Source organism: Astyanax mexicanus, chromosome 1 (assembly GCF_023375975.1).
Source record: "Astyanax mexicanus isolate ESR-SI-001 chromosome 1, AstMex3_surface, whole genome shotgun sequence".
Taxonomy (NCBI): domain Eukaryota; kingdom Metazoa; phylum Chordata; class Actinopteri; order Characiformes; family Acestrorhamphidae; genus Astyanax; species Astyanax mexicanus.
The window spans coordinates 107,520,767-107,537,850 of NC_064408.1; the positions used below are offsets into that span (position 1 = coordinate 107,520,767).

At 37.3% G+C, this 17,084-nt stretch overlaps 1 protein-coding gene and 1 long non-coding RNA gene across 3 annotated transcripts in view; one reads left to right on the forward strand and one right to left on the reverse strand.

Annotated features, from left to right (window-relative positions):
• Positions 1-8,547, reverse strand: part of ofcc1 (orofacial cleft 1 candidate 1) — a 168,284-nt gene extending 159,737 nt beyond the window's left edge. For both annotated transcript variants that reach the window (XM_022680172.2, XM_022680169.2), the window contains exons 1-3: positions 8,242-8,547; positions 6,432-6,599; positions 3,356-3,421 (exon numbers count right to left, since the gene is read on the reverse strand). In XM_022680172.2, coding sequence (XP_022535893.2) covers positions 3,356-3,373 — 18 coding nt within the window. In that variant the 5' untranslated portion in view covers positions 3,374-3,421; positions 6,432-6,599; positions 8,242-8,547. The remainder of the gene's footprint in view (positions 1-3,355; positions 3,422-6,431; positions 6,600-8,241) is intronic.
• Positions 8,548-8,581: 34 nt separating this feature from the next.
• The window catches only part of LOC125781027 (uncharacterized), a 46,455-nt gene continuing 37,952 nt past the window's right edge, over positions 8,582-17,084 (forward strand). Inside the window, exons 1-2 of the long non-coding RNA XR_007424069.1 lie at positions 8,582-9,087; positions 10,943-11,067. This is a non-coding gene — a long non-coding RNA (uncharacterized LOC125781027). The remainder of the gene's footprint in view (positions 9,088-10,942; positions 11,068-17,084) is intronic.

Here is a 17,084-nt window from a genome sequence, read left to right on the forward strand (position 1 = left end):
CTGCCCAAATACGCGTTCTCTCTTCGAATCAGAAGTTGCCTGTTAGGTATGGTACTTGTCAAAACAGAAAGCGCTTAAGTACAAAGCGCACAGCTGGTTGATATCTGAATAAATAAACTGGGCTATGACAAAAAAGGTAAGGATCATTATTCAAGTGTTCGGGCTCGCTGCCAAACCCCTGTTTGGAAAGAAAAAAAAAACTAAACTGCTGCGCAACTGTAGCAATGCTATAAATATCATAAGCGGCCCAGATCCTTCCTGACGCGCCGTTCCAATGCAGATCAAATACATTAAAATTCTGGTGTTGGGCTAGGATCTTGTGCCAGGCAAACGCTAACTACAGTGCTACAGCGGGCCTCAACCAAAAAAAAAAAAAAAGAAGGAGGGAGGATGATAAAAAAAAAAACAGACTTGATTCAGCTGACATCCGGAGGCATCCAGTTTGTGGATTTAAAAGCGAAAAGCCTGCCCTTTCTCCCAATGACTACATATGTGAAGCTGCTAGTCCATATATCCAGGCAGAGGAGGAAAGAGATTATTATTTATTAATATATTTATTTATCGTTATATATATAAATAATCTCCAAGGGGTGACAAGTGAAATGTATGAAGTTTTTAAAAGAATGTGATTGTTGTCAAAAGGAATTGGGCACAGCTACGGCTTGTTCAGTTCGGGTTCTAGTCAAAGAGGTGGTGGTGCCTGGGCTGGGTGGGGGTGGAGGGGGTGCAGACAGAGCGCAGGGCTGGTGGGCATAGACCAGCTCCACAGTGAATTTTGCATACTGTACGGATCAGCGCCCAGTTCAGACGAGTCACATTGAATCTGCCATCAACCAATTGTGCTTCATGAAACCGTCAACTCTCATTTACGTCTGACTGTTTTCCTCAGCCCGGCTGCAGTAAACAAACCCTGCTCTGAGTCTGCGCTCTCTCTTCCTATCTCTCTCTCTCTCTCTCTCTCTCTCTCTCTCTTACATCCCCTGCTCTTCTAATGCACAGAATGTGTGCCCCCTCTATGTAAGAACACACACCAAAAGTGTGTATTATATTTATAATTCAGAAACAATAATAAAAAAACAAACACAAAAAAGTATAATAACAGAGCTGCCCTATAACTAAATCTAGCATTTTTAATACATTTACATATCTGAAACAGACAGACATATGGAAGTGTAAATATAGTAAGAAGAAGTAAAGTAAAACTATACATTTCTTATAGTATAGTTCATAGTTTATAATACCAATTTCCGATGGTAACTGCACAACATAATCAAATCCTATTCCATCCTGCATCCACTCTTTTGGAATTTTCAGCTCTGGAAAAAAATTAGACCACTTAAAAATGATGCGTTTCTTCGATTTTACTAAATTGAAAACCTCTGGAATATAATCAAGAGGAAGATGGATGATCACAAGCCATCAAACCAAACTGAACTGCTTGACTTTTTGCACCAGGATTGGCATAAAGTTATCCAAAAGCAGTGTGTAAGACTGGTGGAGGAGAACATGCCAAGATGTATGAAAACTGTGAATAAACACGAGGGTTATTCCACCAAATATTGATTTCTAAACTCTTAAAACTTTATGAATATGAACTTGTTTTCTTTGCAATATTTAAGCACTGTACCTTTTTCATTATTTTGACCATTTCTCATTTTCTGCAAATAAATGCTCTAAATGACAATATATATATATATATATATATATATATATATATATATATATATATATATATATATATATATATATAGCAAAATCAGAAAAATTGATTCAGAAAATGTGGCCTCTTCATTTTTTACAGATAAACTGCTCACACATCTCAATTCTAAAGTGCTTTTTAACCCTTTAAAACCTTTAAACACTGTATGTGGGCCACACTTCATTACTGTCATAATTTTCATCAGCTTAATGGGCCCCAAAATAGAACCCTGTGGGACTCCAAATAACAAAAGCTTAACACTATACAACTGTTTTTGATTTAAGATTAATAACCAAATTATTAACCTAATAGTTTAAGAGGTTAAGAACAAGTTCATTTTCTCAGACTATATTTTCTTTCAAAGAAAAATCTCCATTTAATCTGATGTGTAATCCAAGATTTGTCTTAATCTCTGTCTTTTTCAGGTTTTGCAGTTGCTTTTATTCATTTAATCACAAGTACAGACCCAACTATTCCTTAATCCTAATGTAGCACTAAAGTTCTGGTTTACATAACATTACACAGTACTGCCTAAAACTTTGAGTTAACATCAGTTTGGGACTGCTCTATATTTGCATATGCAGTCAGCCCATGTATCTAAAAGATCTAAAGGATAGTGTTCTGTTGAAGCACCACTACAAACTGCCCCCAAAAAATATAAAGTAAGGTTCTAATCTTTTAACTCCACATTTTATTGTGGTAAAACTGTAACAACAGATATGCTGATGAAAGAGTTGGCTTTCTTTGTGCAGAAAACAAATGCTTACTGTGGGTCTTTTTTTATTTTTTTCTCTTCCAACATATTTTTAGAACATGCATTTTCACAAATCAGCCCAAGTAATTGCTATGAAGCTAATAGCTTTATGTTGAACAACAACAGCGTCAGTTGGCGAAGACAAGAAAACATAATTAGTATTCAGGCTTAATTAATCTACACTGGCCCCTTTAAGTGAATTAGTCAATTATTTATGCATGTGTGCCCCTTTGATGCTAACAGATTAAGGAGGCAAAAACAGAATCTTGAAAAAAAAATGAGAACTTTTTTTTTTTTTAATGCTTTAAAGGAAACGCCACTATGAACTGCATTAAAAAATAAAAATAAGGCAAAAAGGAATGCATGTTTTCTGCTTGTATCAAACATGTTTGATATGATGCTTGTTATCGGGAGCAGGCAAAAAATAAAGTAAAAAAAAAAATCCTAACTACTAAGTTTAAATAGAGAATGCTCACAAACACGAGCAGAAAATAGACAGTCCTCTCTTTCTCTCGATCCTCTCTCTCTCTATCCTCTCTCTCACTATCCTCTCTCTCTCTCTCTTTCACTGTACAGACAGGACAGCAGACACAGGGGTATAATCAGACACATAAATATTATGTTCCTTTGTGTTTAAACCCAAGAAGTGAAAATCTAACCCAGGCGAAACGGAGGCCGTTGCAGAACCCTGGGAAAATGGCAGGGATGTTGAACAGGCTTTTTGTTCGTCTGCTGCAGAACACAGCACTGCTCTGCCGAGGCCTCTCATCCACTCTGCTCCCTCCTGACCTCTCACAGGCCACCATACTCCATGCTAAATGTCAGTGGTCAGCCTGCCTCGCTACCTTAATAGAAAACTGTGAGGTAGACGTCTGACCCCGGCAGAGAAAAAGGATACTTACACTGCCAAATCTGTCCATTGTTTCAGAGTGTGAGATCTCTTCACCGAGACCACTGACCTGCGGGACCTTTGAGAAAGGAAAAGAAAAAAGGCAGTAAGTTACCATGTTCATTATGAATGTTCTTTCTCCTCATGCTTCTGCCTTCACATGTTCCAAACCCCCTTAAAATCTCAAAACCCTCAAAATCCTTAGCCTCAAACTGCAGAACAACACTGTTCTGGGACTAGTTCAAACACCACGTTGTACATAGGCTACTCTAAGTCTTGTCCAGTGGTTTTATTGTCATTTTTTATAAATGTAGCTTGTAAAGGCTATCAGAGGATGTCACTGAACATACTGGAATTAGCAGTGAATAGCAGCATTTCCTTTTCCTTCTGTGATGGTAACTACACAGATCTGAAGACATTTACACTGATTTTGAATCACAGATTTTAAAATATATGTCTTAATTTGTTTCCATATTAGTGTGAGATTTCTTTTTTCATAACATAAGAAATGATATCACATACCAGAGCCAAAGCTTAGTGTTCTCCTCCAAGCATCACAAAATCCATAACAGGCTTTAAGAATGCCTCACACAGAAGCACTTTACTAAACAAATAAAAGTCCACCAGACACTAAATTAGACTCCTTGATATAATATGTGTTGTGCTTCACACGGGTCTTTGAGTGATACCCTAGAATAACCCTTCATTTATAATAATTTATAACAAAAAAAAAAAACTTAAAAAGCAGACAATTACAGAAAATGTAAAACAAATCCACATACATGTAGAGAAAACATACAACTACAGTATATACCCAACAACCTGAACCCCCTACATGAGATATAGGCAGTAAAATACATAACCATGTGTTCAAACAGCACAATGGCATTGTCTCAGCACTGCATCTAGATGCATGTTTATTTATAATCTCAGGTAACAAAGTATAAATATATATTTAACTTTAGCGATCATCTCTGTTTATTCACTTCCACACGATGAAACAGTATTCACTCATTTTTTTTATCCACCTCCTCTCTCCATGGTAAGTCACACAGCTTCCTCAAGTTTCTGCTGAAATAGCAAAACAAACCCCAGGCAAAATGTGAAAGATTATCCCCTACCATGCAAGTTACAGTGAAACGCTAGACTTTTCACACTAAACACAGCTCCTCCAGTTGTGATTGTAAGACATGTTAAGCTACCGAATCCTTGCTTTGTGTATATGAGAAGTAATGTGTGTTGTAACAAGTGGGCCTGAATTCTGCTCATTGTTTCAGATTACATTAGGCAATAACAGAACAAGAACAATCCACCATCGCCTCTCTGTTCCGAGCCAGAGACGACTGCAGGATATCAGTCTGCTGCACACCTGCATGTGCTGCACAGACCCTGAAACTCATTCAAAAAGGTATTTACTACGTCTATAAACAGCCTTTCTGAAATCAAACTCTGTGCATGTGCATACATACAAATATGTGCATCTTATTGGGCCTGATTTTTGAATGTATTTTTTACTTTGGTATTTGTCTAAGGTTGTTTAATTTGTGCTTTGAGCCACCACTAAAGGACATGCTTTACACATGCATTTCTGGACAAGCTGAAAGATCCCTAATGTCACTGAAAGAGAAAGAAGCATTTGAACTGAAGTGGTAGAGCTATATTACAGATTTTTTTATGCAAAAATAACTTGGGTTACTCAGAATTCTGCAGTTCTTACAGGTGTTGTTTTGATTGCTTAACCAGAGTTATGGAAGTGTGTTTCCCATCTGCCAAGTTTATGTGAATTTTGAGAATAACAAAAATAATACAAATTCAAAACACCCAAATATCATAAAAGCTAGGATGAGGTGAAACAGTAGCTAATGCCAAGTAACAAAAAAGATGCAGAGCTTTCAGAACTCAAATAACGCAAAGAAAACAAGTTAATATTTATAGTTCAGAAATCAATATTTGGTGGAATAACCCTGTTTTTTAATCACAGTTTTCATGCATCTTGGCATGTTCTACTCCACCAGTCTTACATACTGCTTTTGGATAACTTAATGCCGCTCCTGGTGCAAAAAAAAAAACAAGCAGTTCAGCTTGGTTTGATGACTTGTGATCATGCATCTTCCTTTTGATTATATTCGAATTTTGATTTGGTAAAATCAAAATCACTCATCATTTTTAAGTGGTCTCTTATTTTTTTCAGAGCTGTTCTAAGCTGTTCTGCACAACTTCATATTCTGCACAGACACTGTAACTCACTCACAAAGCTATTTACTGTCTGTGAACAGCCATTCAGAAATCACACTCTGTTTTCCAGCTCAGTCTGCTGCTTAACACTCACACTAACACTCACAACCTCTCTGATAAAGCACTACATTTCAGCTTTTCCTGAACATGTGCATCTTATTGAGCCTCTTTTTATATTCATGTTTCTCATTTGGTGATTTGTTTTCTTTCTTACAAATAGAGATGGAAGGATGAATGTTTTATAGAGGCTATAAAACGCAATACAGCGAGAGGCCCAAACAATTTGCTGTAAAAGCTGTTACATTCTATATGCCAAAAGTTGTTCTCAGAATAACGTGATTGCCAGCTCTTCCCAACCACAGGATCGGCTGAGTCACGGGGTCTCCAGGAGCTGGGTCTGCCCAGCACAGAAAAATACTGGTTAATAAGGCCCAACATCCAAAAAAAGACAATGTTCCATTTGGACTGCAACCACTACCACACTAACATAAAGCAAACATCTGCTCAGCACTTATTGACGATGAGTTCAGGGCTCTAGCCTACATTAGCAACCAGCTGACTCACATGACCTGCACAGCAGCTCTGGGCAAGAACTGCAATAGGTCCAACTATCACATTTAACACATCTTCTCAAAACAAATGTTCTAAGATCCACAACCTGCTTAACACATACAGACTAGTTATGCACAATACATTGTTTCAGAATAAGCATCGCAATGTGCAGGGTTGCAAATGTCGCATTGCAGGATAAAATCTAAAGAATAATATATGTTTGTTACAAATTCATTTACATTTTCCATGTATACCAGAGTAGACCTGTCACAATAAAAAAAATCTTATGAACATTTACTCACCAGTGGTCATTATGTCTTCCTCATTCAATGTCCTTAACATTCCGCTTCAGTCAAACTTCTGATCCTGGTTCCTGGATGCTCCTTTTTTGTTGTCCCCCTTCATGGATATCCTCTTATCGATCTATTGTGCTAAGCTAAATGTTTGCTCGACATCCGTTTGCCGTCCACCTGCAGAGAGATGAAGGATGTAATTTCAGATCCATCCAAACAGAGACCAATTCCACTTGTTGCTGAATAAAATGAGCCGGGCCTACAGCCAAACCGTTATCTGCAGTTCACAGGGTTTGCCTGGACAACCCCCGAGCAGAAGCATCTCATGAAGCCCTTTTTAATAGCATTTGCATGGCCAGTGTTAATCTAGAAGAGGCTCTGAAACCTGAGAAGGCAGGATGTCGGACAGCCGGCCTGGCGCACACACTCTGTGAGAGGAAACGTGTTGCACGTGTGATGGTACACTCTACCTGAGACCAGTGCATCGGTTACACTGCTTTTATCTACTGAAAAAAAAAAAAACTTCACTAAAAGTACTGTTACTTTATCTACCAACAATAAATTAAAATAAGGAATGCAGAATATGGTTGCACAGCTTAATGCAAATATGCTATACAATATATATTGCAACTTTATTAGAAATTAGAGAAAAAAATAATTTAATAACGTATGTGATGCACAAAATGAAGCAAAAACTAAACCAACCTAAATAAAAAAACTGGGATCAAGGGCCAAATACTGAACACGTTTTTAATAAGGTTACTTTTTTCACACATGCATTAACCTCTTAAACAGGCCAGGATTTTTGTCAATTGTCTGCATGGCATTACACCACTAAATATTGAGGATTTCTATTCAGGCATTACATAAAAATATGTAATGTTTGATAAGGAACATTAGTGAAAAGCATAATTGCCACTGTAATAGAAAATATTAAACTATATAAAAAAAAAAAAATCCTCCAACCCTTTAGTTCCGTTATGTTTGTTTAGTTTTTAAGTCTGTTTTTAAACCTGCAGAATTTGGGTTTCTGTTACTTCCTGTTACTGATCTGAAATTAGTAAGTGGAGTAGACAGTGGACAGGCAGATTCACTAAGTTTCCTGTAGGAGATTTCAAAGCCCTCAAATTTTCTGAATGTAAATAACTAATTTTACTGCAGAAAAAAAAGGGTTTTGTATCACCTACACCTGTAGCCTGTATACGAGACAAGGCATGTTAACAGGTAAACAAATACACTAAATATGTTTTTGTCCTGATTATTATTATTATTATTATTATTATTATTATTATTATTATTATTATTATTAGTAGTAGTAGTAGTAGTAGTAGTAGTAGCAGTAGTAGTAGTACTATTATTATTAGCTACTTAATACAAAGACAGTGTCTTGGCAAGGTAACTTTACTGCAAAAAAAAAATAAAGCTCTGCTCTTATACTTAAATGCAATAAAACATATTTGTTGCTGCAGTAGTATTTTCATGACATTTACACTAGGTTACATACGTTAGCTATATAGTTTGTTTGGTAACAATATAGTATGTTTATTTGTTAGTTATTTGATAGCTAGTTAGTTATCTAACTAACTAACTAGTTAGCTAGTTAGCTAGTTTATTTGTTAACCTAGCTAGCTAGCTAACTAACTTATATCATGCTAGCTAGGTTAACAAACAAAGGTTAGCTAGTTAACCTAGTTATAGTAGTTAGCTATGAAACTATCACATATGTTAGCCTATAACCCATTCACTCTGGCAAGGAGGTCACATGAAACATTTTAGCTTAAGTGTAAGGACGGTTTTATGTATATAATGTTAATTTTACCTCTTTATTTTAGGGCTTGTCTGTTGTCAAACTCAGTATCTCGTTAATTGTCCTCCAGCAGGCCACCGTACCTTAGTAGTGGGCGTGGTGTGAGCAGAGCATGTGGTAGAGGTGGGTGATACCAGGAATTTTGGTATCGATCCGATACCAAGTAAGTTTTTCTTAAATAAACAGAGTGTAAAAAAAATATCACTCAACACAAATCTCCTGAGGTAGAGGCGTGTGGACTCGAGGAGAGCGCTGAGTGGGCGGGGCCAGGCTGAGCCTACCTGAGTGCCGGTTTGGCTGGCTTTGCTGAGCCATGTGACTCATGGGCAACAACAAGAGACCAGAGAGTAGACTGTGGTGAATCTTGTGCGAAGCAGTCAGTGCGTGCGGCAGAGAAAAAAGCTTGAATATCGATATTTTTACACGAGTATTGCTCAATACCAATACCAGCGTTGGTATCGATATTATCGATATTTGGATCGATCCGCCCACCTCTAGCATGCGGTGTTGTGATGAGGGTGGTCAGGTAAAGAAGCTGCTAGAATAAAAGGGCGTTTTCATACCAACGCTATTTTGTCCGGTTAAATCGGGCTCTGGTTTGTTTGTACCCTAAATATACTCATTTTATTTGAGCTAAACTGCTGATGAGGCGCAGTTTAGTCTGATATATTAGCCAGATAACACTAATTACCCCAGCTATGAACAAACGCGGTCCCTGTCCATGCTGTTTTTTTTTTTATGTGCGGTCTGTGCGTTCACTACTCACAATGGCGCTACTCATCACGCCCTGCTCACACCTGCTGGAGGACAATTATCCAGACACTGAGTTTAACAACAGACAAGCCTTCAAATAAAGAGGTAAAAATTGACATTATATAAATAAAACTGTCCTTACACGCAAGCTGACTTTTTACATGTATTCTCCTTGCCAGAGTGAATGGGTTATAGGCTAACATATGCGATTGTTTCATAGCTAACTACTACAACTAGGTTAATTAGTTAACGTTAGCTAGCCTAGCTAGTTAACAAACAAAGTAGTTAGGGTTAGCTAGTTAGTTAGCTAACTAAGCTAGTAAACTAACCAAATAACGTACTAAATAACTAACCTATCTAAATAACTACAGCATTCTAACTAACCTAGTTAACTATCAAAAAAATTATAGCTTGTTAACTTGCAGACTAAATAGCTAATGTATCTAACCAGTTACCTAGTGATAATTATAGCTTATTAGTTAGCTAACTAAGCTAGTAAACTAACTAATAACCTACCTATGTAACTATAGCATTCTAGCTAACCTAGTTAGCTAGTTAACTGGTAAACAAATAAATAGCTAGCTTGCTTCCTAGCAAACTAAAAAGCTAACATATCTAACCAGTTACCTAGTGATAATTATAGCTTATTAGTTAGTGAACTAAGCTAGTAAACTAACTAATAACCTACCTAGGCAACTATAGTATTCTAGATAACCTAGTTAGCTAGTTAATGAGTTAACAAATAAACAGTTAGCTTGTTACCTAGAAAACTAAATAACTAACATATCTAACCAGTTAGCTAGTAATAACTATAGCTTATTAGTTAGCTAACTAAGCTAGTAAACTAACTAATAACCTAACTTACCTAGGTAACTATAGCATTCTAGCTAACCTAGTTAACTAGTTAACAAATAAATAGCTAGCTTGTTACCTAGCAAACTAAATAGCTAACATATCTAACCAGTTAGCTAGCTAAGTTAGATAACTAGTAAACAAACTAGCTAGTTATGTTAGCTAACTAAAGTTTACTAGCTAAAAAATGAGCTAGTTAACTAACTAAGCTAACCTAAGCTATCTAACAAATTAATTTAGCTAACAATAACCTCTCAGCTAAGCTAGTTAACAAACTAGCTAACTATTCAACTAACTTATAAGCTTAATTAACTAACGTTGCCAGCTTAGCTAACTCATCAACTAAGCTAACTACATGCTTAATTAACTAGCTAACTGATTAAATTAACTTACAGGTTAAATTAACTAGCTAGCAAATATATTACCTAACTAACTAACCTATAACTAGGTAACTAATCTAACTCACTTACTAACAAGGTACACAGTTTAACAACAGACCAGCATTTAAGTGAAGATGTTAGCTAGCAAAGTGACCAGGCTATAGGCTAACATATGTGATGGTTTGATATCTAACTAACAAGCTAACAACAAGCTAGCGAACCAGATAAATAACTAGGTTAGCTATCTAACCAATCAACTAACTTGTAGGCTTGATAATAAGCTAAATAGCTAGCTAACTTATTAGCTATTGAACTAGGTAACTTACTAAACTAACTAGCTAATCTAACTAATGTTAGCTTGCTAACTAAATAGATAAATAAATGAATACCCAGCATGTCTACCAATAAAATAGGATTTTCTGGAGTAGATCCGTGACACAGTAGAAATAGTTATTACAGAACAAGCATGATACACTCTTTTTAATTAGCTTGAGTTCAAAACATTTATTTGTATTTATTTATTTAATTTATTTTTCTTTTGACTTTTGAACATTCTGGAAACAGATTTGCAGATGTTTTTAACCATAATCAGGGGTTAACTATAATTCAGGGGTTATGTCAGTTAGACTCCCGGTAAGAGCACACAGATAATATTACAGTGACATGCATCTACCAGATGGCCTCTCCAGTGCAGACCTATTCTAAACCTGTGTTTATTATTGATGCAGGTCGCCTGCTATTGGAACAGCCGTTCAAAGAGCCTCTCCTCTGCCCTCACTGAAAGTTACTTTATGAGCTAAAGAGAGCTTTGTTACTCCTCAACATCAATTACTGTAATGAGGTTCCATTCAAGGTAAGCCATCATATAGCTTTGTAAACATTCATTATGCAGTGTGACAATTCATACAAAGGTTTCTCATACAATATTTACGCAGTGTGCTTAAAAACATACTTCACCACAAAGGCAGCGAGAGGAATCAAACAGCTGCTGTGAAGGATAGGTGTAAACGTGGCATATTGCTCACAACACCAGCCAGACACAGAGCATAGCTAATGTCTGCCTAAACACACACACACACACACTTATTCACTTACTCAGTCTCTCTTTCGCTCCCTCTCTCTCACACTCTCTCACTTGCTTGCTTCACCCGCTGCTCTGTTATTGATTGCCCTGTAACTAGGCTATTCATGTCCTTTTGGTAGGGGACAGAGTGATTACTCTCTTATAAAATATTAGCAGATTGTTTTTCATGGACATTGCTCACAAACAGGCCTGATCATTTACTCGTCTGCATCACTGAAACTCCATGTTTCTAGGCACTATACTGTAAACAAGTCATACTGTATGTGCATGGACATATTAGGAGAAAAACTTTAGGAAATATTTGGATTTAGGTCAGTCAAAGTCACATACACAACTTAAAATTCTCAATAAAGGCATTATTTATCATCCGTCAATGAAACAAAATGCATTGTTATGAATACTGTACAGTTTTAAAACCAGTGTTTTAACCTCTGTGCTTTAGCATTATTTTCTACCTTCATGGTTTTACTGTATAGACATAAATATTCAAATATGCAAAAATATTATACAATTTGTATTTTGTATTACTTCTTCCCATAATCACCACTTACTAACCTTTCCCACCACACCTTAGAGAATCTTTCTTCTTGCGAGATTACCTTTGTAATTTTTCCCCTTTTTGTCATTGACTTATAAAGACAGTTTTGAATGATATGCCTTTATTTGACCGCATTTCATCATGGCTTTGCATTTGACTAATGACTTTACACGATGATAAGCAGCCCATGGGACGTGCCGGCCCATGATGTCTTTTTTATCATCAAGGTGGCGGTGCCGCTTCAGCACCATTGTTCTTCTCCGCCATTCCATTATCCATAATCATAAAGTGTGCCATCAGGATCTTTGGACTTAATAGGCTGGTTGTAAAGAGAATCTAAATAAGACATCTCCTTCTGTGGTCCTACAGATCTTCCTCCACAACTGTCCTTGATTGGTGAGATGATTAAATATAGACCTGAATCTGCGTTCCGGCCTCGGCTTATCCAATTAATTGCGTGTGTAGGCATGAGAGTGGTTAATGATGTTATCTTACCTAATTAACCTGCATAAAGCTCAGACGGGCGGACAGTCCCGCTCATCCCTCATCGAAGTGTTCATTACTATCATTAATGTAAAATGGGGCTAAACCCGCCCCACTGATGTCGGGCTGCCCATGCACCATTAATTTCGATTGAGCCCCATTTTGGCTGTGCTCAGCGGTCATTTGTTAAAGCTGAAATTATACAGTATGGCGCTGTCGCTAAGTACTGGTTGGAAGAAATGGCTGCCAAGCAGGGCTGTTTATTTAAGTTGGTGTGAAGTGAGGGTTTGTTTAGTGACTAGGAACCGTTTTACGAATGGCCAGGTGCTGGACTTTTTTTTTTTTTTTTTTTGCTTTGTGGCTAAATGAGGCCTTATGTCTTAAATATCCTTTGTGTGAAAATGAGACTAGGCTTTTTTTTAGGTTTATCCTTCTTGCTTTTTTGCAGTTATTAAAGTTTTCATCTCACCATCTTTATTAATGTAATGTGTTGGTGTAAGCATATATATAAAAGAATGCATCTAAATGGCTTGAGTCAAAATTGTAAGTAGTTCAAAACAGAAGAAATGGAAAAGGGCAGATGTCATAGATTTTAGATGGTTTTAATGTTTAAACTAATGTAAACAATCTATTATGTTAATTCATTTTGAATTGGTTGTTTTAAAGTACTGATTAACCTTGAATTAGAACCAGTTAATTTGTAAATTAAAGAGTATGTTGTTTTGATGCATTGTTTTAATATGGACACTAGAAAAGTGAATTTACTGAAGTAAATGCAGAATAATTGTGCAGTTTAAGTGGTCACAAGTGGTTTGTAGTCTGTTGCTATGTGTTAACTTTGGTATTAATAATTAGTTTCAGTTATATTCCAGGTGGTAACTGTTATGTTGTTGCCTGGTTGCTAAATGGATGCCTTGGTATCACTGGTAGTTGTCATGGTGTCCCAGAGTGGTTACTAGTCTGGTACTGTTGGTGTCTCTGGTGTTTGCTTAGGTGCTTTTCTCAGGTGCTGACAAGTGTCCATTATGGAACCATATGTGATCAGTTAGGTTTAACTGGTGTATTTCTAATATTGTGACATTTGGATAGTGATGAAACATCGCTATCTCATTTATTATTTACGAAATATAAATTGCAGCAACTGTGTGTCTGATTAAAAAGCCAAGTCCCACAGGTGGGTGCTGAGGTGTTTCTAAGTACATGTTATATTGGTGCTACAGTTTGACAAAGTTGTTTCCATGATATTACTTAGGAGTTTCTCAAAGGTGGTTACTTGGCATTTGCAGTGTCATTCCCGGTGGTTCCTGTAGTTGGGTTGATTTTGGGTGTTATAAATGTATGTACTTCTTTGTAATATCAAGGGTGCCCATTCATTTCTTTGGGAGTAATAATTTGAGTTAAAACAGGGTTGATATCTGCAATTTTACTGCTTTGCAATATGTAACCATAATGTTAATTTAAATCAAGCCAATTTAATGTATAAATTTTTTGAGTGTCTTTCAAAAAGTTAGGAGCAACTTTAACTGGTACAATCAACTCTCCTACTCTGTCTTTTTTCTCTCCCTCCGTCTCTCAATCTCTCTATCTCTCTCTCTATCTCTCTCTCTCTCTCCGTCTCTCCCCCCTTTTTGCAAGCTTTCCCAGTTTACGAAGCAGCTCCAATGCGTTAATGCATCAGAATGCTGGGGGATCAATAGCATTCATTGGGCAGTGTGTCATTTGTTAATCAGGTATTGATGAGAGTATCGACAGGAGGCTAATTAATCACGGGCCCAGCGCCGGCTTTCATATGTTTCCTTAATTATGTTCTTCATCTTAGTCTACTCACTCTGGCTCTCTCCCAGGCCGGTGCCAGTCTGGAGTACAAAAAAAAAAAGTGCAATCTACTGATTTCCTGCTCTAATCAACTACAGTGCAAACTACAGAGCACTCTAGTGGAACGGCTGTCACAGTTAGCAACACACACATACTGTATAATAGGCTTCTTTAAAGTTCACGAGTGGTTTAATTACAACTAAGTGAATAGTGGAACATCGGTGCCCAACAATGTCTTGTTTTGGACACGAGAACAGTAATGGCTTGATTTAATGATGGAGGAGAACAGCAGAAGTTTTTAAGCGAATTTGCTGTCCACTATTACCGCAATTAATCACGGCGTAATGAGGCTGCCAGACATTTTTTCTGATGCCTCTGAAAATGTCCGTTTCATTCCGTTTGATTCGGGAAGCTGCCATGGTTTCGCGAGTGTGGTGAATCCAGCTGATACAGCACTTGGAAGCATTTAAACATTTTCCTTTGACATGACAACACCTACTGTAATCGCTGCTTTCAGCCGCTCGCGAGCTGCGCCCGAGCCAGACGCTAACTGCTAATGCATTCAAAACGCATGTGGCTCAATTAGACGAAACCCAAATGCCGGCTGTGCCTCGTGGTCGGGGTTTCCTCATTTAAGCGGCAGCACATGAGAGTGTATCATCTGAACAATTAAAACAAAGCCGCGTGGGGTCTGAGTGCAGTTCACTCATTAGCGAGTTTTTGCAGGCTGCCACAGTGCCGTGGCGTTGGAGATGCTAGCCTGATAGCGCTGTCTCTCGGCAGTGCAAAGCCTGGGGGCTTCAGGACCACGGGGCCGTCCCGCCCCGCTCCCAGGGCGCAGAATCGTGCAGACAGCCGGCCTGTTTGAAGTGGGAGTAGAGGCCACGGGCCAAGTGGGCTTAGCCGAGCTGCGGTCTAATCGATAGCGCTACGCATTAGCCGCACTGCTCGCTAGCTCGGTGCTCCTGAAGGTCAATCGTGCCACGGGCAACACCGGGGGAGGGGCATGGGCACACTGCTCCCCAAACTGCAGCCCAGCAACAAACCAAGAGCAGAAAAACACCCTTAACTTTCGCCTGCTGGTGTGATTATTGTTTATAGATAGAGTGTGGAATTAAAGCATGGCCTGAAGGCAGAATGATTTTTTTTTTCTCTTTTTTTCGTTCTTAACAGCTGAAAACTCATATCATTATCAGCATGCTTCTAATTGCCAGAAGTAGCACCGATGTTAGTTGATTAATTTTTTTTTTTTTTTTTTTTTTTTTTTTTTTTACACCTTCCTCACTTGTGAAATGCTCTGAAATGCTCCAGCACATGGAGTGACATTTAAGCATCGCACAGCTGTTCAATTAGGCCATTGTTTTTTTTATTTATTTATTTATTTATTTATTATTCATATATATTCTAAACAAAAGTATGTGTAATTGTTTTGTTTTTTACTGCATTAATACATTTAAACAAGGTCACTCAGACTCTGAGGTCATATGTGAAACATTCTCTACAGGATCAGTATAAATATAATGTGCCTTTTATGTCTGCAGTATAGTTGTTAAAATTAGGCACAAACACTGTGTTACAGTTTTGTTTAAGATTTAATCAGAGTGTTTATTTTATACAGTTTTCTTTGATGTGGGATTGGGCGAGATTTCAACAATATCTGCAGTGCTGCCTGAGCAAGTTGGATAATTATATTAAATGGTTAAAACACCCTTTTCAGGTAAACATTTTCTTACATGAAAAGCTGTTTTTAAAAATTTAGTCATTTGAATTATTGATTTAGTTATTTTCATGGAAATAAAAGTGATAAAGCCTGGAAAAAAATCTTATAAATAATATGATGGATTGTCAAAATAAATAAGTCATTTTTTATATTTTTTAAGAGCTAAAACATATAGTATTCCACAGATAAATGCACAGATAATACAGCAAAGGCATCTTTCAGGGCTATAAAGACCGTAGGTCTGTAGGGATGGAGGCCTGGGTATAGATGAGTAGTAGCTGTTGTTCTAGTTGTTATAGGGCAGCAGCGCAGAAACGCTGTAGGAGGCGACGGCTGATGCCGAACTCTAGAGATTGATTAAGCAAATGTTTATTTGGGCTGCACCCGGCTCCCTCTGCCATCAAAATGTCAAAATATTTTGTCATATATTTAAGCCTGTAAGAAAGATGGAACTATAAATAACACAGCTCTTGGTGAAGGGGGGGAAAAAGTATATAAACGTGAAGGCTAATTTATTATTCATGTCTAGATTACTCAAGTTTGAAAGCTGCAGCGTAGCACAGGAGTTGACTGTTATTAAACCTCATATTTTTACCAACTGTGAGAATGTCAGTTCCACCTTCTGATGCGGACGTGGTAAATTGATTGTTGTACGTTCGCTGTGGAAGGATGATTATCCTAATTGAACTGCAGCAATGAGCTCTCAAATATTAACCATATAAAAATAATAATAGTCCTACATATCAGATGGTGTTTAAATATGCACGTTTGTGCATGTTTGTTTATACTCTTTGAAACAGATTTTCAACTGTATTTAATTTATTTGGATTTCTTGGTGTAAATTAGACTGGTATAGACAAGACAGATCTTGCAACTTGATATTGATGTACCTTAACCTTGGAGTTTACCTTCTGTCTTTTTGATTGGTTCATCCTATCCATCTGTACATTTTGTCATAAATATTCCTCTTGTGGCGACATCTAGGAATGTTGGCAACATGCTCCATGTTCACAGTGGTACACACCGTCCTATCCAACAGAGAGCATTATAAATATGTTTAGCAACATTTTAAAAGGTCCCAGGAAGATTAGCTTGTATCGTTACAGAATTAATGTTCCAGGAACATTATAATTAACAATGTCAATATAATTAACAATGTCGATTATTTACATTTGTCGACTACAAATTTCATTGTCGAATAATCGTTTATATGAAACAGTACCGCACTGC